General features: G+C 43.5%; 1 protein-coding gene across 1 annotated transcript; it reads right to left on the bottom strand.

The window, feature by feature from the left end:
• Positions 1–569: 569 nt before the first annotated feature.
• Positions 570–4,529, bottom strand: Gjd2 (gap junction protein delta 2). Its single transcript, XM_048459997.3, has 2 exons — positions 3,949–4,529; positions 570–2,873 (listed from the first exon to the last, which is right to left on the bottom strand). The coding sequence occupies exons 1-2, from the start codon at positions 4,017–4,019 to the stop codon at positions 1,979–1,981; spliced, it is 966 nt and encodes a 321-aa protein (XP_048315954.1). The 5' UTR covers positions 4,020–4,529; the 3' UTR covers positions 570–1,978.
• Positions 4,530–24,890: the final 20,361 nt, after the last annotated feature.

Here is a 24,890-nt window from a genome sequence, read left to right as displayed (position 1 = left end):
AAATCAGATTGGAGATTCTGTTCTTCAGCTGCACTAAGCACATCTTAAGATCTCAGTAGCTCATGTAGCTGCCTGTTTCAAGATTAGATGCCATCACTGCAGAAGTCCTACCAGACAATGCTAGTCTAAAGGATGCCTTTTGATGTCTGTTTAGACACCAGGTTCTAAAAAGGCCAGGGGTTGAACTGTGTGCCTGCCAGCTGTGACAATTCATGGTGGGAAAGAGAAAAAAAATTCTCTACTAAATAGAGAGACTGTGGTCGGTTCAGTATCATTGACATTTGTATGCAAGAAATATACTTACACAGACAGAGAAATGGCAGGCTAAAGTCAGAAAGGAGTTAGGACATAACCCTTAAACATGCCACCATTCCCACTGAGACATTCCTAAAGGTTGTCAGCTTCCCTTTCTCTGCTCAAGGAGGACTGGACTTTGTTATTCATCCCTCAGATATGTTTCATCTATTGTCCACTTCCTGTACCCAAATGTCCCTCCATTGTAACATTTTGAACATTTATTTCAACAAATAGAACTCTGATCAAAATAGAAAAATGCAGGCTCTTCCAAGTTTACAAAAAAGGCAAGAACTTTATTTTAAACAAATCCTCAGTTGTATAACATACCACATCCATATCTAAATCAAAAAACCCATAATAATAATAATAATAGTAATAATAATAATTCAAAAGAAACAGAGGGCTTCCCTAGAAACATATTATCTGAATACTACTCTTGCCTAATGCTTCAGCTAAATATACAGTGGGTGTTAAGGGTGAAATATGGCACTTAAATAAATAAGAGCAACAGAGGAAAATTGTCTCAGTCCAAACAACAGGTTTTTGAACCTTTGGTATATGTCTCAAATAAGTATTCATAAACACATATTAGCCAATAATGTTTACTTCCAGGTTTGTTAAGCCAGTGATTGTGTGTGAGTGTGTTTCAAAAAATAACTGATGATGTAATACATTGGGATTGACAAGGGCTGATTAAGGTCTCTGGTGTGAGCACACAGGTAAGTTCAAACCATGGCAAAATGATGTGCAGCTGTGCAGCACAGCAAAATCAGGTAAGAAAAATGAGTGAGATCTGTCAGTTAGAAATTCTGTGGCTTGAGTAGATACCCTCCATTTCAACAGAAACCGTATTGTTAACACTATCCACAGTCCATAACCTAGAAGGCAGAAATATCCCAAGGCTCATAAACACATGCTTGACAGTGAAATGACCATCTCACAGAAGTGGGGTTGATAGTCCCTCCCTCCCATCCCCCAACCCTAATAAACAGCACCAGTGCAATTTGAGTTAAAAAATTGGAAATACTGAGACATTCCTAAGGTTTTCATAATGACTAAAAGCCAGTCATATGGGGCTCTGCTGCAAACCTCTGCCCTGGCCAGTATCCAAAAAGCACCCCATGTAATTCCCTCTAGCTTGCAGATGAACTGTGTTAGGGCTAATATAAGGCCAGATCAAGGAAGCAGAAAAGCTGGCATGCTATCCTGGGTTTGAGAGAAAGGGGCATGCTGATGAGGGAGAAAGATCCTCAGGGATGGTTTTTTTTTTCTGCAGCCCAGGATAAAGGGATGTGCTGAAATGGGTCACAAATTTTATATCAATGAGTATTTGACTCATGCCATTCACCAGAATACAGAGCTCAGCAGAGCGAAGTCTTGCTTGGCAGCTGCATCAGTCCACGATCATCAGGAGCAGGAAGGGCCATTAAAGAGAAAGGCCCAAGGAAGTCCAGCTCAGTCATCTTGTCACTGTACCCAACTGTCTCTGTAGAACCGATCGATGGTGTGACATGTGATGGCAGTTCTACCTTTCCTCTTTGTTGATGAAGACCCCTTAATACCTGCAGCCTAGACCTTGACAGTGAGCATCACGGAAGTGGGGGCAGTTCTGTCTCCCCTTGAGCCATCATCTGCCTTGGGGCTCCTTGCCACTCAGCAGGCCTTCTCCAAACCTGCCTTTTCACACATAGGCAGAATCACTGGACTGAGTCCTGCCGAAATTGGGGACACTGACTCGAGGCAGGTCTTTGTTACGTATCTCGTAGACTGACTTTCTCTTGGCCTGGGCCCCCCGGACAGCCAGTTTGATCTTGCGCCATCCCAGATGGTTAAGTTCAGCCAGATTGAGCACCACACAAATGCCACTCACAGCAAACATGAACACCAGAAAGACTGTCTTCTCAGTAGGTCTAGACACATAACATTCCACCTCCTTGATGCAGGGGTATCTGTTACACTCATACAACCCCGGAACACTGAAGCCATATAGAAAGTATTGGCCCACCAGAAACCCAATCTCCAGAGCATTTCGGAATACCACTTGGATGATGTAGAAGCGGGAGATACCTTCCTGTCTTCGGAGCTTGGACCTTGCTGCTGTGCGCAGCCCTGACGGGTGTGGAGTCAGCTCTTTAACCTCTAAGCAATCTGGTTCTGTCTCCTTGCTGGTGTTCTCTGTGTTCTGAAGCACCCCATTCACAATGGCATTTTGCAACTTCTTATCTTCTCGCTTGCTCCCACCACTGCCCCCAACCCCAGTTCCTCCAGGTCCCCCTATAGACTCAGTGGGGTCTCTGTCCAGGGCTAGGAAGACAGTAGAGTACCGGCGTTCTCTCTGCTTGGCCGACTGATGCACGGAATAGGTGATGAAACAGAGACTGGGGGTGCACACCATTATGATCTGGAAGACCCAATAACGGATATGGGAGATGGGAAAGGCGCGGTCATAGCAGGCCTGGTTACAGCCGGGCTGCAGGGTGTTGCACACAAACATGGTCTGCTCATCATCGTACACCGTCTCCCCCACAATGGCCACAATGAGTATCCGGAAGATCACCACCACAGTCAACAGGATCCTGAGCAGAGGAAAAGGAGGGGGGAGAGAGGTTCTCATAGGCTAAGTCACTAATGGCACGGCCCTGATCTTTACTTTTTCAATGTTTACCAGTCCTTGGACAGGGGAGCTGTCCACCCTTGAGTGGTACTGAACTGAGAGCCTAGAATATAACTTTATCTCTTTGTTTTCTGCTTGGGGCTGGTAAGCCTGGTTTACTTCATATTTACAAAGATCTCTCATCTGCACAATTTCATACACTTTTAATTGTTCTTTTGTAATGTATCTATTTCAGCTTTATATGAAGACTGTCTAGAGACTCTAAACACATCTTTACTCTGGCCAATGCAAACAAAATCTTTATACAGAGGATGTGCGTTTGAGGGTCTACACATGGGGTGAGTATTGACCCCTACATGTGTAAGTCCTAGTCTCAACATATAAAGCCTAACTGTCCATAGAAACAGTTATTAACACAAAATTCTCATGTCTTTATACATAAATAGATAGCTGCAGGTAGATATAAAGATAAATAAATATATATCCATATGCACACATGTGTATATGTACATATTAGAGATATAACTATCCACCAAAAGAAGCCAGCTCTGTGTGTGTCTCTCTGGCATTAAGTTTTAACGGAGGACAGAGTCTCGCCTAATAAATATCTGTTAAAGAATGATGCATCTGTGATGAGCAAATCCATCTCCCCACTTGCCCTTCTCTGTCCAAATGCAATTCTGCCTTCCTTGTAGAATCTATTTAGGGAACCAGATGGAGACTGGCGCTGACTCTGGAGAGTAGGGGTACCAGGACTGAGTCCACAAGTCCTTTTCTGATGACGGAAGCTTGAACCCCTTCCCCCTGTGGTGCTGTATAGAGAAAGTATGGGGGAGCTGGTCAGGAGTAACTGGAGCAGGGGGGCGTCACTGGGCTTTGGGTAACCCCTTAATGCAGGCAACACTGGCACTTGGACAGAGGATGGGAAGGAGGAGGCAGAGGGTCGGCTGGGAGGGTCTGGGGGTCGTTAGAGATAGGAGAAGGTATTCCCAAGGGCCGCCCGACGGGCCCACTGACGGCTGGCTCGGTGCCCTTACCTCCCGATCATAGTGGAGTGCTGCTGCACCGCGGCTTCCAGCAGCCTCTCCAAGATGGTCCATTCCCCCATCGCTGTGCATCCGGAGGCAGCAGACAAAGACTGGGCAGTACCGGGCACGTTCCTGGTCCTGGCCCCTCCCCGGGCCGCACCTCCTGACCGGGAGCGAATTGCCCCCAATTAAAGAAGCAAACAACAACAACAAAAATGTTTCTTTAAAAAAAAAAATCCACGAGCCCCTCCCCTTTTATTGCACTTGAAAAGGGTGAGTAGGGGGAAAGCAATCTATCCGCGTCCGGACCAAAGGGGCTCTTGGCGCGGTGCGGAGGAGCTGATCAGCACCTAGCTGCCGTCCGGGGGTCAGGTGGACTCCCGCAGTCTTCCGGCGAGGGGCGGGGCTGGGTGGCAGCGTGCAGGTGGCCGAGCTCCTGCCCGCGGGAGACCGGTCTCTGCGCCGCCTTCCCCGTGATCTTGCAGTCTGAGGGAGGGTCGGCTCACCGTCCCCGGTGCCTGTCACTGGAGCGGGCACCTGGCGCTCCCGCTCTGCTGCGGCGCGCAGTGCTGGCTGCGGGGCTGGGGAATCCGCGGCCACCGCCTCTAATCCGCCCTTAAGTAGTCTCCGCCTGCGTCACGCCAGGTCGGCGGAGGGAAGCAGAGCGCGGCGTGCCGCTGTCGCCGAGCGTCGGAGCCCGAGGGGCCGCGGCCGCGCGCCGCGGGGGGGTGGGGGAGGAGGAGACGGTCTGGAGTCCCCCGCTGCGCCGGGGCTGGGGATACCAAGGACTGCAGCGCCCCTCGGGGCTTCTGGGGCTCCCAGGTAACCTCACCTGGCCGCCGACCTCCCGCAGGAGGAGCAGACTCTTAGGTGAGTGAGGAGGGACCCAGTAGGTAGCTTAGCCAGTCCCCGCCTGTCCCTCACCTTTAGCTTTGGGCCTTCCGAAGCACCACCGAAATTCCTTTTCCAGACCGTGGTGCTGGTTGGGGGAAGGGCTCTTCTTAGCCCTTACCGGGAGAGGACAGCCTCCGGCGGGAGTGCTGCAGAGGGTCCTGGCTTCGGTGAGTTGATCAGGTGAGGGAGTGAGGAAGATCTCATGAGACTACCTCCTGGTTGACGCCTAACTGCAGGTGTGGAGGTGTTCTGAGCGTGAAGGTCTGGGTACAAAGTATTTGCCAACCAAACAGGTGCCTAGCAGCGAGTCAGTGGGCTGGCCACGATGAGTTCCCATTTCTCCCTGCACGGATTAGGAGGCTGCGTTTTCAGTTGCACGTAACTGATGGGAGCAGGGAGTACTTTTCACGTTAGCACGGTCCAGCATGAATTTTAAGACCCAGTATTCATCTAGCCGAAACAACAGCACAAATCTCACCAGCCTCCCCACCCCCCCCCCCCCCGCCGCCACACACCCTCTCTCCTTATTGAGCCTTTGCTTTTCTCCCTACCTCAATGAGCAGATTCTAGAATCGGTTTTTAAATTTACATTTCGCTGTCACTTCCCTCTACAGTGCCTACTTAATTGGTCCCAGGAAAATTGGAATAATCACGTCAGGCTGCTAATTAGCTAAGGGTCAGTTTTAGGAGACATCGAAGTTGGGGGTGTTTCACATAAATACCAAAAGCACAGTGAGTAAGGACTTGTTGTCCTTTCAAAAATCTGACTGGGAAAGGGTTGCTAGCTGGTTTTAGGGATATAATGCAGCCTTAATTACCTACAGGGAGCACACACATATGTGTGTTATATAAGTCACACTAGGATGTGCTTTTATTCTAGAATTGAGTCAGTTGGGTACCTGGTGGCCCTGAGACTGGGAGGCAAGGTGCAGAGTAGAGCCTGGAGTCCCCACACATCCCATTCTGCATGAACACTGCTTACAGACAGAACACAAGCGTGAGCATCTGTGGGATGCCTGCGCCAAGGTTGTCTCTTGGGGCTGACACTTTTAGCCCAGGGAAGCCGATCTTCATGGACAGTAGAGAAGGAGTCCACCAGAGATGGAGAAATATGGAGGGTATAAAGGGAATGCTACCGTTAAGGCAGGGATAGCTTTACCCTCTTGTCAGAAAAATATGCACGAGAATGGAAATAGAAAGAATTCTTTTTTTCAGTTGGCTAACAGATGGAGTGGTGATTCCCTCATCTCAAATGTGATGCGCATTCTCTTTGCTCCCTTGAGTCCCTGTGCTTGTTCCTTCTATGACAGGCATTTCTGGAGTAAAGAAACATAGAGAGAAAATGAATGAGAAAGTACCTAGGGCAATCTGATTAACAACCTTTAAACGTCCCCTAATAAGCTACATAACTCAAAATCATCTTCTGTCTTAGGTCTTGCCAAACTTTTATAGATAGTGAGTATAATGCAAATTTCAATCACTAGGCTATGACAGAATTGTTAATCAGCAGTTTATTATTTTAAAATATGTTTCAATATGACACATGGAAGACACACATGTACCATTGGTATATAAACACTCAAAACACTTCTACGTCGAGCCTATGATATATTAATTACTTTGTTTTTAATGCTACAAAACTCATTCTTACATATTTTAAAAACAAGTGTTTTTATTTACTTTATTTTATTTTATCAAAATTTTAGTTGTTTTCTGCACTGCAATAAACAGAAAAAACACAAACCCTAATTTCTGTGTGAAACTGTATTAAAATACATTTAAGAAATTGAAATTATAGACGGTAAAACTTCCATGGGAAAAAAACCTTAGAATATTCATCAATTTAAATTTTATTGCTTTAATTTTCAAACTTTCTTATTTTCAGAGGTTGAAAGCCTGTCAAGAGACTGTGCAAGAGGTGCACAAATATCTAGTCATAAAATGCAAATGTCACTCCAAAGATTGGAACTACAAAATCCAGAAAAGATCCAACTTTTAACTATTTTTCTTTTCAGAAATCGTGGATAAGTGGTTTAGCACATCTCTGTTTCCCTTCCTCTTTTGAGCCCAGTCTATGCCATTTTCAATGAATAATTTGCCTTGATTGCTCTGCATTAAAAATAAAGAGGTTCTATGTACAGCTGGACATCTCTGAGTTTCCTGGGGGCACTATTTCATCTGGCTGGACTCTGACTTCTCAATTCCTCTCTGATTGTAGCTACTTATTTAAGTCAACTGCAAAGTTCCTCCCATTAGTTCTAATTTGAAGCTCATTCTACAAGATTAAAGCAAGGGCATCAAATGATAATCAAATATAGGACACATAGAATTAATCTTAGTGTTCAGTGGGCTGCCTGGATAGGTTAAGAATACAGACACTGAACTGCCGTACGTACCAGATTACTAAATTAAAGTCTGTGGAAGTAAGGGTCAAACTCTTGTCACCTAAAATTTGGATAACATTTACATTCCATGCTTGCTAGTATAGGAATGAAACCTGGAAGTCAGGAAAACTCTCCCCATTCTTCACAGCTCTGAAAATAGACCTATCTATGACTTGGTAAGCTAAAGTTCATGGGAACTGTACATGTTATAGTGAAGGTGGATCTCCTGGCTTTGGCCCTATTCCTGAACCATAAATCCTTAGGGAATAGAGATCATAACTCATGCCGCATAGTTTCTGTAGCATGCAGTGACAAATATGGTGTTTGGAGTCTTTGGGAGGCTGACATAATGTAAAATGGTGAAGACCCTGACCTTTAGAGTGGTTTGGATCATAGAGATGTAGGTACCTGTAATTGTCTAAATCACAATGACTTCTGGTTTGCTCCCTTTGTGAATCCCTGTCTTAGCAGCTAACCATGCCCATTAACCAACCAGGAAAAGCTTTATCTCAGCTAGAAGGAAAAAGCTGCCAAGACTAGCGAGGGGTGTGGTAGGGTATAGAATTAATATTCTGACCCAGGAATGGAATGCAGAGTTACTAACAATGATAAATATTACTATGTGGGCATGTCTGGATGTGCGCTCATCTTTATATATCCTTGAAACCTCACTTCCTTCAACCACAGGTCCTACATGAACTTGTGAACAATGCAGCTTCAAATATCTGGTAGCTGAAACCTCACCAAACTCCATACTTGTAAAAATGAATGTTGTTCTTTTGACCTCTGCTTTACTAGAACATTTGCTATTGGGAGAAAACAGAGGGCATGTATTCCTCGCGGTGCTCTCCACGGTGTCTTTAGCACTGTGGAAATCAAACATTTGTTGGAGGAGTATGGTGAAGACACTCGGGCCGACTACCTCTTGTGACCTGGGAGGGCTACATGTTCCCTGATTGGAGGTCATCTCACTGCTCCTCTATGATGTAATGGTATTTAAGACAGAGAGGAAAAAGGGATCCGTTTGGCACGTGGTACTCTTAACACATTAGGGGTGGCCTGGATTCCTCGGGAGAAAGCCTTCTTGCTAACTACTGGTCCCTGCTGTTCTCTTCTCCGTTCTTTTCCTCCTCGCTGTGGTCCTGGCACTTGCTAAACGAACCCAGGGAGTGCTGCAGCAGCAAAGCTTAGGCTGCAGCATCAGCAGCATCAGCAGCATCAGCAAGGTGGCCTTGGAAAGATGATCAGAGCCCTGGATGCATCTCTCCCTGGGAAGCACAAACATCTGCAGCCTCCCAGGATCTGTGTGATGGGGAAGACTATTCTGTTTGGGGTTGGTCTCAGGGCTAAAGTCTTTCACATTTCATTCACGAGTAGAGTTAACTGAGATTTGCTTCCCCCAGTGGCCTGCATGCATCTGTTCACCAGTGAGAACATCAAATTGCCTTCTGAAGGGATAAAACTAACTTGTCTTAGGAGACTTAAAAGGACATAAATGGCGAATGAAATTTACTCGTTGGTGCAAAGTGATGTCTCCCTTTTTTATCTTTTGTGTGTCTTCCATATGTTTAAATCTCAGCCCAGATTTTTAGGGAAATGCTTGCCTTGAGAGATGCACAAAATTTACTGTCTCAAAGGAGAATAAAGCTGTTCAACCTACTGATCATAAACAGTCCTAAATATGGCCAGAATCTGTTGCCCTCCATGAGCCCAAATTCCAAACTGTGACTTAGACTCAAGAAATCGTGTTTCTAACTGATGGTCAAATCTGCCATCTTCCTCCTGCTAGTCCTTTGAATAAAGAGAATGTACTTTAAAAAAAATGTACAAATTCCCCATTTCCCATTCACCTTGTATATAAAAAAATATACCTTGTGCAGTAATGTCTCAGGGATTAACGCAATATGGCATTGTGGCCAAGGCAGATGTGTGAAATCACAGCAAATAAACTAACACTCCATTAAGAATCAAATCAGTCCTGCTGACACATAATCTTTCCCGTTTATGTCAAGTCGTGATTCCCATTCACATTGGGAGCTTCTCAGGGAGGCTCATTAGACCCGCAGGGAGAGATTTCTTTTAAGTTGAAGCTATTCAGAAGTTTTTCAGCTACAGCGCCAAAGAGCCATCCTGGCGTCTGGGTCCCCGCCTCTCCACGGTCTCTTTGTCACCGTCCACCCAGAGCCCCAGCCACGCAGGATAGAGCCAGGCTTCCTGCTGGGTTTCCAGTCTGTATAAAAGAGATGAGGAAATTGCAGGGGAAATGCATGTGGGTAGGGCCTGCCCTTGAGAAATTGTCAGACTGGGAGAATGTTTTTTGGTTGTCATATGCACCTGCCTCTGCCTCTGCCTCTTTTACACCAGACTGTGATGCTGAAAGTCAGACCTAAGAGTTGAGTTCTTCCTGCTGCTTTGTTGAAGCTTCCTGTGTGATAAGGTGGGGTAGGGAGGAGTTCTCAGAGGAAGCATCTCTAAGAGTTGGAGCTTATGTCCAAGCCCCATGTGGACTCTACTGGCTGCCTGCTTCTTGACTTCCGGAAGTTCAGCCAACATCTGCTTCATCGGGATTCTGGAGACTCAGTGCTGCTTAGGTCAGAGGTTGTTTTTGACAACCAACCTGCCTTCTGCTCTCTCTTCAGCATTGGGAGCAAAGACTGCTCTGGAGGGCCCCTTGTTTCTTGATGAGTGAGACTAGCGACAGGCCACTTGCCACTCAGTTCATGTTTAGTCTAATCCAGTGGTTCGCGACCTGTGCGTTGGGACCCCTTTAAGGGGATCACTTATCAGATATTTTGCATAACAGATATTTATAGTATGATCCATAGCAGCAACATTGTACTTAGGAAGTAGCAACAAAATCATTCTCTAGTTGGGGTCACCACAACATGGAGAGTTGTATTAAAGGGTGGCAACATTAAGGAAGGTTGAGACTCTTGGCATAGACTCATAGTCAAAGTGATCCTTATTATAGACTGGACTAATACCCTGTGTTTGGGACTCACCTTGTTTCCATATGCTGTTGATCCCTGAGTCTTCCTTCACCACACTTCACCCACTCCCACCCCTTACTCCACCACCACAAAGGAAAGTAATCCGATAAAGGAACACACATGGGGTGTTAATAACTGATAACCACTTAATGTATTATCCCTCTGAGAGGAATTAGCCTTATTTAAGTTGCAAAGTCTTCATCCAAAGAAATGAATGTTTTTAGGTAGCTGTTCAAATGCAATGCTTTAAGAAGCGAATGGCTATTTGGGAGCGAGGGATATCTAAGCCTTTCCAAATGGTATACCACAAAAGCACTTGCTTCATTTATTGATCTATAAAGGTTCCAACGTGTGAAAATACGGGAATTACACAAATGCAATGGTTCTTATATTTGCTACATCTTAAAATCACTCTGTTGTGCCCAAGCCGTCCTCCAGACCAATTAAATCAGCATCCCCGGAAGTGAAATCTATGCATTTGTATTTAGCTTACTCTGACCAATACACAGTCATATTTGAACCCTACTGCAATAATGTACACTATTAACTGCAGAGCACTGATAGCTTTTAACAAACCCAGCGACGTGGGCTTTTTCCTCACGGTAAGAATGGCTGCTACTGGACACAAAGCCAGAATTTCATTCTGAAACGTGTTCATGTGGTCTGTAAGTACTTAATATAATCCACACAGGCTAAGTAGTAGTTAGTTGCTAAACTGAAAGCACCCATCTCATTTCATCTCAGTCCACTCCTGGCCATCTGCTCCCCAGTATTTCCATTACAGGGCCATGTGTGTATTAATGAAATGATTGCATCCGATTACATCTTTTATTCAGAGCACAAGAACAGTCCACGAATTTTCTTCGCCAGCATTACTGTTTCTGTCATGAAGTCAGCAATTAAGTTATTCTGTTTCATGCAGAGGTGGGGTTGTTGTTCACTAAGGTAAGAAAATAAATTAAATACGTTACTGCTGATAATAAAATTATAATTTTGCTGCCTAGCAGCCATAACATAGAAACGTCAATCAAAAGTGTAACTCCACTTTAAAATACCCAAAATATAGTTTCTATTATTGGTTGATTTGTTCTAACTGATGTAAGAGAGAAGCAACTGAGCTAGTCGCTTTGCTCTCTGATTTCTCTCACATCTCTAGAACAAGATAATCAAAGGGCCACATGCCTGGATTATATTATTGTGAAGTTGTTTGGCTGAGTCGGCATCAGAATGAACAAAAACTGACGGAAGGTGAGTGAAGGAAAAATAACACAGTATTCACTCTGCTAACTAATAACCTTCCTTCCTACCTCCCATTTCTCAGGAGCATATTTTTAACAATCAATAGATGTTCACAAATGCCTATTATGTGTCTATATTCATGGATTCAACCGCATTCTCCCAAATCGCTAATACTTGATCTCTGCCCATGCGGATTTCTGACCTTCTCATTCAGGCATTTGTTCAATGAGACTTATTCATTGATGTCTGTGTGCCAGGAAGAGATCACAGTGAGCAGAGCAACATGGTCTCTGACTTCATCGAATTTAAAATCTAGTAAAAGAGACATCTGCATTTTAACTAAATAGTAATGAATCAAATAATCTCGAATGCCAAAGTTTATGTTTAAAACTGTGGTTTAAAAAAAAGCTATTAAGTGATAGCTTTAAGATATACAGCCCATGATGTGTAATGGAGCAGGGAGAGGCTGACCAACTCTGTGGGGACGGGTTGGGTGGTGGAAGATACTCTATAGCTGGGATCTGAAGGAGCAGTAAATAAAACTCAAGTGGAAGAGGAGGAAAGCAGCGTTCTGAGCTGGAGAAACAACAGAACAGGCCTCGGGTAAGATACACCAGCATATTTAAAGAGCTAGGTGGTCTCCATGGCCTAGCAACTAGAGAGAAGTTTGCACCAGGACTGGGGAAACAGGTAGGCATTAATTTGAGCAGAATTTAATATGCTAGGCTAAAAAAAGCTTAAGTGTCTTTGCTAGTAGACATATACATCATTTGAAGGCATGTAAGAAAGGAAGTATACAATTAAGAAAAATTTACTCTTTAAGATTAAAATATAAGTATATGTAAATGTATGTGTTTTTGTGTTATGTGCATGTGAGTGTACCACCCTCAGAGGCCAGAAGAGGGTGTCAAATGCCTTGGAACTGAGGTCACAGGAGATTGTGAGGTACCCCAAATGGGTGCTGGGAATTGCTTGGCTCTTCTGTAAGAGTAGCACGCACTCTTAAGCCCTGAACATTCTCTCCAGACTCTGTTAGGTTTGTTCACTAAAGTTCAGTGGGGTGTTCTATTTGCATTTCAGCAAGATTTGGGTGGAGAGATGCATTTCTTTTCTAGTTTCTTTTATCAGATAGCTGACAAGAAGCAAGTGAAGGAGGGTGTGTTCATTTTGGTGCTCCCAATTTGAGGCAATACTTGTCATGCTGAGAGAGACATGACAGCAGGATCTCTAGGCTGGATGGTCACTTTGCTTATTATTCTTTATTATTTTTTATTCTTTAAGATTAAAAAATAATGATGTGTAGGTGGATGTGACTTTCCTCAATCAGGAAACTGAGAATAGATGAGAAGTGGTACTTACCTACAAAATGCCACCCCATCCTAAATCAGTGACTACTATATCTCCCAAAGTTTCCACAGCAAGGATTTGCCTCCCGAAGGTCCCACAACTTTCCCAAACAGTGTCATCTGCTAGCCAAATGTTTGAGCTTGTGCTTGTATACAGGGCGTTCTGACCACCACAGACAGTGAGCAAGAACAGAGTCGAGGAAGGAGGTCCAGCTGGTTCGACTCAGTGTGGATCCGCATGCACATGCCTGTCTCCCTTCAAAGACCATGTCTACAGCAGAGAAGCACATCTCCAGATCTAGCAAATGATTACATCTTTCTCCAGGTAAATGAGCCCCATGACTTCTCAGAAAACATCCCAGATTTGTAATGTTGTTTATTTACGTAGGAAGCAAATAGACCCTCATTCTATTGGCCAATGTAAACCACAAGTGGATACATATTAGCAGCAATTGCCCATTGTGATGCCGCATTCAAACTTGTTCATCTTTACCCAGAGTAGACAAATCATTGAAGACAGCTCTCTGGTATCTATAAATTCAAAATCCAGTAAGAAGGCCACCCCAATTAAAGAGTTCAATTCTTTCGTTGAAAGAATTCTTTCAAATTGTTCTTTCTCTCTCTTTTTCTTCTACCCCTTCAAGTTTGCCTCCATTCTTTAGGTCTGCAAAGTCTAGAGTGAAATCTAGGTGGAAGATGGGGATCTTTATAGGAAGAAATGTGCTGTGACATTAATATTTGGCAGTGTCTTAAGATTTATTGAAAGATGTAGCAACTGTTACATAAAACTAAAGAGTTCAACTACCAAGTAGGACTAACATGACTATTAACAAATAATCCTCACGAGAATAAACGAAAGTTGTATCTTTAAGAAAACACACACTTGCTCCAAGCATATTGCCATAACTTAAGAGTGTTTCCGATTTGGGGGCTATCTTCAGAGCTCTTGCTAGCAGATAAGCCGAACCCTCATCACTTAAAATAGCCATTTTGTAGCAGGGCAGAGGTGGTGCATGCCTTAAATCCCAGGACTCGGGAGGCAGAGGCAGGAGGATCTCTGTAAGTCTGAGGACAACCTTGTGTACATAGTGAGTTCCAGAACAGCCAGGGCTACTACACAGAGAAAGCTTGTCTCAAAAAAAACCAAAATAAAACAACAAGTCACCTTGTTTCTTTACTACAGCCAGCTTGGTTACCCAAATGTATTTACATTAGTAGATTCTGAAAATGCATGCTTTAATAGGCCTAAATTTTTAAAAAGATAAAAATGAAATGACTTGCTCCTGTATTGCATAGCAGTAACTGTGAGGCCGGGTCCACTTTCCTTCTACCTTCTATGAGTTACAAGTTGGGAAGGTTCTTCATGCTGACCATTAACGCCCAATGGGCTTCTAGCTATATACAAAATCAATCTTCTCTTCAGGAGGTGTGTTTGCCACTACTGAGGATATTTATAAATACTTTCACCAGCTCCAGAAGGGAAAAATCGCAATCATGAGTCAGCAAGTGCCCAAAGGACAGTGGCAGCCGGCAGCGCTGTCACATGACCTTCCAGGTGCATGAAGAGCCACAGTGCAGTCTGGGGCACTCCACACTATCAGACGCATAGCTGAACCAGGGGAGATTTTCTGGTGGATGAAGGCATAATGCTAAATAGGTTTCATTCAAAGTATGTTCCAGTTAAATATAGAGTTCGGCGAGAGAGGGTTCAGGCCCTTAATTTCATCTCCAATACTGCACATGTCTTTAAGAGACACACATATATAGGCATATGCCCACATTGTTTCTAGGCAAGCCCTAGGCTACTAACCTACACTTTATTCCCAGGACTATAGTCAAAGTGATAGTATTTATATTTACGTATGTCATTAGATAGCGTCTTTAAAGATGAAAAAAATAGAGAAAATAAATTACCCCAAAGCAGAAGTATATGTGCATGTGTGTGTGTGTGGGGGGTGTTGAATATGACAAAGATTTGGAGAGTGTAGTCCATGTTAAGAGAGAGTTGGATGGACTGTTAGACTGATCCCTGCAATTAAGCATTTAAGAAAATTTGGACTTCAAGGCTAGCCTGGGCCATAGAGCAAGACTCCCATCACAAAAGAAACCACAGAGATGGCTTGTTGCTTTGCTCCCTCTTCCACAGTGCTTCATGCATCTTGCCAACTATTGAAGAAATATAGGAGCTCCCATACTCCTACTGAAAGGTACACACTACAGGCATTGTTGTAATTTCTCAATGGAATACAAGATGCATATTTAATCCCCAAGTACTTTTTAAAGGATTGATATCTTACCTAATTCTCCTAAGAATCCTCGAGAAGGAACTCGTGGACATCACTAAACTTGGCAACAATACCCAAAGATTTATTCATAGCTGAGTACACTGCTGAGCTCCATCTCTCCCTCACAGACATCTAGATGTCAAAATATCGACAGGATTAAGTGTTTGCTTTTAAAATCCTCTCCTATTTGCTTGCCTTCTGTAGCCTCTTTTCCCCATTAACACCTTGGGATGCTGCTCTTTACTGATGGCTTCTTTGAGACCGTGTTCAGGTTTAGCCAGTATAGTGTCCTAGCAACAGATGAAAGGGTAGAAGGATTATGAGGTCAGGCAGTGACTCCTTTCTGCTTCGTGATGTACCCAGTGGATCTCTGTGGCCACAGTTTCTGCCGTGCCCTTTGGACCTCACAACATTCTGGTGATTTTATTTTTCTCCTTGTGCCTTCAAACTGTCAGGTAGTAATGTCTCCCCGCTGCTGTTGCGCCTTGGGTGTTTGAGTACCTGTCTCTTGTTGACTTCTATATGTCTTTCATTCATTGAAAACTCTCTTCAGAAATCACAACTGAGTCACCTGGTTCCTGGGTGGCTCTGATTGATCCACTACCATCCTTCCTTGGTTTATTTTTTATGAAGGACTAACTTAAAAATATAACCTAGCTCCTCAAACTAAGGCCTAGGAATCCATTCATTTTTTTTAACCCATTCATCAAGCCATGATGACCCGTTTACCTTCTAAGTATCTCTAAAAGCACTCGCCTCCCCATTTCCCTTCTTCCTTCATAGTTTATTTGATACAAACCCTCCAAAAGCACCTATTTATCTCCTGAGCTCTCTTTCAAACTACTAAAGGAATGGCATTTTTATAATGAGCTCTGGTCGAACTATTTGCCATTCTCCAGTAGTCTTTGAAGTCCCATGAGTAGTTTGGACCATACACAGGGAGTTCCTTAGGATTTGGCCATACCTACCCTCTCTTGTCTACTCACCTCTCCTGTTTCCACACTGCCTTAATTCTTACCATAAAGAGCTTCCTATAACTTCAAAACCTGATGCACTATTCCTTCCCACATTCCTGTGGGCAAAGTCTGCCAAAAATGCCCATCCCTGTCCTTTTCCTCTGGCCAGGCTCTGGCTCATTGTCCCTAAACCTCTTTTTATAACTTTAATGGGGTCCATAGCATTAATGAGGGCACACAATGAACACACTTATTCTGCAGATGGGTCTGCTGTCCTCTCTCAAGTTCCAGAGCACGTCCTGTGATGAAGACCTGGGCAGAAATCTTAGCAGAAACAAAGTAGGCATGGTTGGGAGCTAAGTGATTTTGTATAGCTTCAAATCCATCTGTCTTTCTTTATCTCTATCACTACCTGGTTCAGGTCACTTACCATTTTCCTGTGAATAATTCACTAGCATCCTTACTGACCTCCCTGCTTCCAGCCTCCCTCCTTCTAATGCACTGTTCATACTGCCGTGAGCATGCATTGCAAGCTTCACCCTTTCTTTCCACATTAATATACAACTTAAGAACCCAAATTCTCTAGGACTTGAATCCTTACATAAGCTGGTTCATCTCTTCCAGATCCTCCTCTACACTCTGACAGGACTGTGAGGGCTGCTCTCCCCTGATTCACCATGGTGCTTGTAGCCCAGGCCATTGTGTCTGATGCTTGGTAACTCTTTCCCGAAGCTGGCTCCCCACCCTGCCTGCTCCTCTAGGTTCAGCCATGGTGCACGTCTGAGAAGACTCCCCTGCTCCCACCATTCTCCGGCCATGGTTCTGTTCTGCCAGGTGCTCCTTCTAGCTTTTCACTCTTTATGATCTACAGGAACACCTCTCACTTTGACTTTACAAGCTTCTCTGATGCACAGTTTTATTTTGTTTCTCTTGCTCTGCTTTCATTTTACTTTTGTATACGTCAGTGCCTAGTACAGTCCCTGGCATGGAATAGATGCTCAAAGATTTACGGAGTGAAGCTTCATAAATAGAACAGCACTAAGACACTGATGGGAGAGAAAGATTTTGTGTCCAGATTTCTCCATGGCCAGTAAAATCCACATATTCTTCCCCCTGGAATCGCTTGTTCTGGAAATCTTTGCTGACCTTCTCTTCTGTATATAGGTCTAGTACCTTTTAGGGAAGTGTCTGTTTTTGAAGAGAAAATGAAGTATGAATGTGATAGATTTAAGCCTAAATCCTTCCATTCAGTTATTTCTAGAGTGAAATGACTGCTTTTTTGAGTGCTAATTTCTCCAGTTAGAAGGCCAATAATATAGCTGGGTTGAGTGCACGCCATATTGCTTACTACATAGGAAGTGCTCCATAAATGCCAGTCTCTGAAATTTTCACCTCCTGTCAACTTGATAGGACTGAGAATCACTATGAGCATGTCTGTATAAAGTCTGTAATGACTTTTATAGATTAATTTAACTGAGTTGCAAAGGAACATCCTAAATGTAGACAATGCCATTCCATGACTAAAGTCTCGAACTTTCATAAAAGGAGATTGCTAGCTGGGCATCAGCCATCCTGATCGTGACTGTAGACACAATGGGACCAGTCCACTCCTGCCTCCGTTACTTCCCTGCAATGCACTGGAGACCTGTGACCCAAATAAACTCTTTCTCCAGTCACTTTGGTCAAGCATTTTGTCTCAGCAATACAGAAAGTAAGCCAACACCCTTCTCCCCCACTCTGTACACGCCCAGCTTCCTGAGCACTTCTGTCCTTGGATTTGAAGTGAAGGATTGTGCCTTTCCAATCCACCAGGGCATGGGGACATGTTCATGTTTGTCTAGTGAATAAAATTCTTGATTTCACTGATTATCAACCTGGGATTTAGAGAGATTAAGTGACCTGCTTAAATCTTACAGCTGGGAAATGGCTAAGCCCCAAACCCTGACCCCAAACTAATGCATAAAGCAGTGCTTATTTTGTTCATCTGCGTGAAACTGTGGAATTAATATATACCTATCTCAGAGTGAGGTCCTTGGGTTTACCAGGCAAGCGCTCTACCACCGCTCCATCCTCTACCCTCCTTTTATGTTTTATTTTGAGACAGAATCTCATGAAGGTGTTCAGGTTGGGCTTGTAAGCTTGGAGCCCTTGCTGGTTCAGCCTCCAGAGAGCTGGGTTTCTAGAGCTTGTGTTCCAGTCCAGTTACAGATTTTTCCTCCAATCCTTTTTAATCCCCCTTTTTGTCTCTTCTGTTCTAAGATTTCACAATGGCATGCGTTAGTATGAATCATCTGCTTTATCAATGGAGCTAGAAACTCAGAGGGCCATGTCAATTCAGAGAAAATCTTGCCTGCCTCCACTCTGGGAAAAGGCCTGCGGCTTATTTCTGATGGTTTCTTTCACATCTTCACTCTCTCGTGTTCTGTTGTTTCCTCCCAGGATTTCTCACGTGGATCTTAACTGATCCAGTCTGCTGATCTTTGTTTTTCTTTAATTCTGTATCTCTTTGCTCCACTTTCTTGGAAATTTTCTCATTTTTTTCTATTTTTGTTGTACTTTTTTTCCTGAAATTATACTGTTATTTTCTAAGAATTCATTTACACTGACTTTTCTCTATGGAGATTTTTTTTCTTTTTCTTTTTTAAATACATGTATGTGGTGTGTGTGTGTGTGTGTGTGTGTGTGTGTGTGTACATATGCATGCACTTAAAGGCCAGAGGTCACATAGGTATCTTTCTCAATCAGCATCCACCTTGTGTTAAGGCAGGGTCTCTCACTGAACCTGCAGTTGACTGATTTGGCTGCACTAGTTAGACAGTAAGCCCTGGAGAGCATATTGTCATAGCTCCAGCACTGACATTATAGGTACATGTCACCACACCTGGCTTTCTACATGGGTACTCTGGCTCTGAACTCAGTCCTCATGCTTCTACAGCAAGCACTCTACCGTGTTGAGCCATGTTGTTAGCCGTAAGGATGATAAATTTTGAAGTATACTTATCTTTTGCTGCAGTCTTTTCTGTCTCTAACTTTACGTTTACTTTGAGCTCCACATTATACATCAAAGGCTTTACTTCTCAGATATCTGCTTGTCCCCTCATTGCCTAAAAGTGTTCAAAGCACTAAGAAAGTGGCTGGAAATGAACATGAATAGAACTTCTGGTTTTAAGCTTCAGTATAAAGCCAGGGCTCTCCATCAGAGGAAAGATATTGGGATGGTACTGACAAAGGGAGATGTTAGTGGTGTCTAGACAGTGGAAACCAGACATGATCCCTACTGTCTGACAATGCACACTATAGCTTCTCACAGCAACTGGTATGGGAGAATGGTCTGTATTCTGTCAATTATATTTTAAATAAATGCTGATTGACCAGTAGCCAGGCAGGAAGTATAGGTGGGACAACCAGTCAGGAAGGAGAGGCAGGTCAATGAGAACAGAATTTTGAAAAGAAATAGCCCATTCTTCTGCAGTTGTGACCCTGCCACAGATCAAGCAAGATGTGACTGCCTCGCTGAAAAAGGTACCGAGCCATGTGGCTAACACAGATAAGAATAATGGGGTAATATAAGTTATAAGAGTTAATAAAAAGCCTGAACTAATGGGCCAATCAGTTTATAACTAATGTAGAACTCTGTGTGATTTCTTTGGGACTTAATAATTGCAGGAACCGGGAGGACAGAAAACTCAGACAACAAGCAACAACTATCTTGCTCATTGGACCACTGAATTAGAAACCACAAGACAGTACTATTTATCTTTCTCTTGGTCTGATGAGAGTCTTCAGATAAGAATCCACTAGTCTACTTGGACAGTGCAGGCTTAGATTCCAACATTCTGTGAGCTGAGGGTAGAGGATGATTTCAATCTCCCTTCTCTTAGCTACATCTTTATTCTCGTTCATCCTTAATTCCTGCAGCTATTTCGACAGTTAGCTGTCAGTTATAATCAGCTGCCTGTCAACTTTTCGATTTCCTTTTCTCCTTGATCTTAGAAATTTATGCCATGTTAAAATTGCTTTGCTATTGGAATTGTGATTTCTGAAGGGAATGGGAATAAATACATGTATTATCTGCCCTATTAATTGAAGTCTCAGAATTTTATTCTTCCAATTGATACATTCACGGGTATTCTCTAGTAAGGGGAGCCTAAACATAAGGAGGCAGATGCAAACAATGCCCCTGTTTGAATACCTGCCACATAGAGTATCTATGCTATGATGAGCTCTGGCCATTTTGGAGGCACACTCTCAGGTGGGTTCTGCTATCAGCGATGATTCAATACCTTTCCTGTAACATGACAGCCAGCTTGTTGGGGTGTCTGTTCCCTCCTGGTACCCCACAGCTGGCAAGTCCCAGAGAAAATCAATCACACAGAGATCTCTATAAGTTATAAAGCTGATTGGTCCATTAGGTCAGGCTACTTATTAGTTCTTATGACTTATCTTAACCCATTATTCTGATCTATGTTAGCCATATGGCTTGGTACCTTTTTCAACTGTCAGCTCACATGTTGCTTCTTCGGTGATCTGGGCAGGAATGGCTGAGGGAGCTTTTTCCTCCCTAGCCTTCTCCTATTCTCATTGCCCCGCCTCTACTTCCTGTCTGGTTGACCCACCTCTACTTCCTGCCTGGCCAATCAGAGTTTTATTAAAATACATGATTGACAGACTACAGACAATTCTCCTGCACCATTTTCCTTCTCGTAAAGAAATCTCTTGGCAATAATTATCAGGAAAAGCTAATTTAGACTACATACAATCTGTAGGTTGTGGTGTAGTAGTAGCAGAAATCAATTTAAAGCTAAGTTCAAGAGGAAACAAGAACCTAAGCCCAGTGTGCTGGAAATGAAAGAACAGCCTGGATTAATTGACTCACTGAAGTTCTGTGTAAACAGAAACCAGACTTCTGCTGTTGAGCAGCTACCAAACCTCCGAGACAATGACTCCAGCTCAGGGGCACTGGCTGCAGTTTCCTTACAAATCTGATTTTCTCTGTGGTCCTTTGAAAGCTGGGCGCTCTGGAGGAAGCCTAGACTGTACGCTGCACTTCCCTCCACGCCCAAAGGCTTGCAGTGCCTCTGAAGTCATCCTCACACCCGCTACAAAGGCCGAAAGAGCACGCAGTCATTCTCCCCAAGTCAGTGAGTGCTGCCTATGACTTCTTGACCCTCTTGCTTAAGTCTCGCGTGAAGGCAGATGCTCCGTCGTGGGAAGGAGACTTTCTAATGTTGAGCAGAAGACAACATTTAAAGCACATTATCATGGAAGTTGTGCTGTTTAAATGCAGCCCAGAACAGCTGAAACTTGAGTTCAGAATGGGAGGACTCCTCCATTTTAACAGCTAAAGAAGAGGATGATTTGTGTGCTGCCATGGTAACATCATCACATAAAATGGTTCTCTTGAAGAAGACCTCACAGAAACATGATCAGAATACACAAAGATTTGGTACTGATTTGATATGGTCAGATTTGGCTTGATTTCATTTTCTACCATATTCTAATGTTTTTAACTTTAAAAAATACAAATCATATCCAGCATAAAAGAATTGGGATATGAAAATACATAAAGAAAACTATAGCCAGTCTTTCCCTACAGATATGAGCTCTGTCTTACAGTTTTCGGTGTCTCTACAGACCCCTGTATTCATGAAGGAAGGCAGAAGTGCAGGTTTGTGTGTGTTTTACAAATAACAAAAAGAATTCCTATTAGAGATTTTCACTGAAAGGGGTGCACAGAGATACAAAGTATAAAAAAGGAAGAAAAGACTGAACAGATTATGGGGGTGGAATATGTATCTCTGATTTTCAAATCTTTCTACTACCTGTGTTAATATGGGTAGAAGCCTAGTGAGAGACATGTGGAATAGACACAGCCGGAGAGGCATAGAACTTCTGACTGTTGACAGACGTGCATTAAATGCTTCAGGACAGGCACAAAAAGAATAGAAACATGGTGTAAACCATCGGACTGGACAGAAAACAGCAAAGAAAGGAGAAAAGAGAGAGCACTGGTTCCATTAAAGTCGGTGCATTGCCTTCAGAGGCAGAGGCAGGTGGATCTCTGTGAGTTCAAGGTCAACCTGGTCTACAAAGCAAGTTTTAGGACAGCCAGAGCTGTTACACAGAGAAACCCTGTCTCAAAGACAACAACAACAACAACAACAACAACAACAACAACAATAATGTCAGCATCGTTGTCTCCCGTAGCTGCCGGTGCACTGCTGTGTTGGGTGAGTTAGCGAGCACATACTGACTTTTCACAGTACTGCAGGCTGCCATTTCAGTCCCAGTAACACTCTTTTCTTAGTTTACAGTTAGCTTTATTCTTTTTGTATACTCTTACGGTGGAAAGCGCCGGAAAAGGGAGAGAGTGGGACACGGGAAGTGAAAAGGAGAGGTAGGGAGGGGTGTGCGAAGATGGCTAGGTGCTGTCGGCAAATTGAAACAGCATGAATCTCATAATTGTGACCCACCTTTGTGACGCCGTCGAATTACAAATGCATTGCAAAGGTCCCAACTCCAGATGCCACTGTGCTTGTTAAGTATTAAGTTAAGTATTGTTGTTTTTGTTTTCATGACAAAATACTTGAAATAAACAACTTAAAGAAGGGAGGGCTTATTTTGGGTCACACACCCAGAGTTTCCAGTCTAGGCCAGCCACCCCCATTGCTTTTAGGCCTGTGGCAAGGCAAAAATAGCAGGGGAGAAGGACGTGACTGGTGAAAATTACTCCTCAGCATCCAGGAAGCAGAGAAGAGTGGAGAGGGACCAAGGATAAGACCCAGCCTTCCAGGACACATTTCTAGCCACCTTCTGGTTTCTGCCAACTGGCAAGCACACCATCAATTATGAATTCATCAACAAATCAATCCATTGATTAGGTCAAAGGTCTCATGATCCAGTCACTTCCCTACATCCTCACCTCTGAACACTGAAGACCAAGCTTTCAGCACAGGAGTTTGGGGTCAGTAACTTTTATCTAATCCATCCAGAATGTAAATTTGGATGGCTGAAAATGACAAGTGTATTATGTCCATAAAAGTCAGCAAGGAGGAAAACCCAACAGAAAGTGTACTAAAGCTAAGTATTCTGGAGCGTGCACACATTCATCCATCAGTCTGAGACTAGAAGATGTTAAGTCCAAGTCCAGTCTGGACTTTGTAATAAGTTTAATGGCACCATTGGTTTCATAGTTAGACCCTGTCACAAACAAACAAACACAGTGGTAGAAATATTAATCAACAACAGCTAGCTGAGGGTGTCGGTCAGGGGGGACAGAACTGAGTTTCTCCCCAGCATCCCGAAAAGTGCACTAAGTAAACAATGAGTGTAGAAGTAGCAGGATATTGTGCCTTACTCACGAGGGCGTATGACCTAGTGATCAAAATGGATGAAGATGATATATGAACCTTAATAAGAGGAGATATGCGAAATGAAAAGCAGAGTAGGCCCACAAGACACTGGACGCTAAGTAGATACACCTCCCGTCAAAACGTTCAGTGGAAAACATAACTCAGCTTTATAGTTGGGCAATTTGTAGTAGGCATATGGGGAGTCAGTAAAGTGAATGGAAGCTCCAAACACACTTATTTGGAGATCAGCCTCCAAATGCACTGTAAGGCAGGAAAGAAGAGGGGTAAAGAAGAGTAAAAAGCAGGTCCTGCTGTGTTTGCTGTTGTTTTCTGAAGCATCTGTTGTTTGGCGGATGCTGTCAAATGTCGAAGATGCTACAACAAAGAGAAACAGACAAGTTACTGACAAGGAGTCAGATGTTAATAAAATAGTTGTTCACAAAAATGTAAACTATTGTCATCTATGTCCAGGAAGAGAGGTAGGGACAGGCAGTGTTACAGAGAGAGGGCTCTCTAGATGCGCAGAGCAGCAGGAGCAACAATCTGGCAGGGGGCGTGGCATGCAGAAGGCAGGGAGAGTCAGGGCTGTGACCTGGGAGAAAGGTAAGAGATGGGACTGGAAGGGAAGACAGGCTTTCGTGGACCACAGAAGCAGGGTGGCACAGAGGAGGATTGTAGTAGGGGAAGACTGAACAGCGTTTGAAGTCATTCCTTATAAAAATGTAGGTAGGGCAGGAGGGGCTCCAGGAGCAAGAGAAAATGCCACCAGTAATAGAGACGGAGACAGCCCCATTGGATCCTTGACAGTGTCCTAAAATGCCCCTTCTTCCCTTGGGCACCTGCACTCAGCCATAACCAGAATTCCTGCCTCACCACAGAAAAGATTTCTAAGATAAACTCATATGACACAGCCTTGGAGATTTATTAAAAAGCATTTTAATATAGATCTTATGAATAAAATTATTAGACAGAGAAAGAAACACAGAGAGAGACAGAGAGAAAAACACAAATACACAGAGAGAGAGAGAGAGCGAGAGAGAGAGAGAGAGAAAGAGAGAGAGAGAGAGAGAGAGAGAGAGAGAGAGAGAGAGAGAAACAAAATAGAGAAACACAGAGACAGAGACCATGACCAGATGATGTGAGGTTCTCCAGAGAGTCACAAGTAGATTTATTTATCATAGGTACATATAAGATATTGGTGACATTATAGTTACACATAAAGGCTACAGAGGAATACTTCTTTCTTTCTCAACATTTCTTGAAGAGTGTAGTCCATCAAGGTTAAAAGTTAAGAAAAGTTTTTTTCTTTCACGAACAAAGCTGTTAGGTAGACTTAGAGAGCTAGATTTAGGGATATAGGGCAGAGCCTGAACCTCATCCACCTTAGCCCTAAGTAAGCACAGTTTATTTACTGTCTTTTGGTAACATATATTGTCTTCTCAGACAAATTAAGATGCTTGAGTTCGTTTTCAGGGCAAGCAAGTCAGACTATTCTCACGCTCTCA

The sequence above is a fragment of the Myodes glareolus genome, chromosome 10 (assembly GCF_982192425.1).
Source record: "Myodes glareolus chromosome 10, mMyoGla1.1, whole genome shotgun sequence".
NCBI classification, from domain to species: Eukaryota; Metazoa; Chordata; class Mammalia; order Rodentia; family Cricetidae; genus Myodes; species Myodes glareolus.
This window is presented reverse-complemented; position numbering and strand designations above follow the sequence as displayed.

What these genes read in the sequence shown, in the direction of transcription:
- Gjd2 (XM_048459997.3), bottom strand. Translation starts at nt 4,019, where the DNA reads ATGGGGGAATGGACCATCTTGGAGAGGCTGCTGGAAGCCGCGGTGCAG. An exon ending in CACTCCACTATGATCGGGAG is followed by an intron (nt 2,874 to 3,948) that starts GTAAGGGCACCG and finishes TCCTCTGCTCAG; the next exon opens with GATCCTGTTGACTGTGGTGG.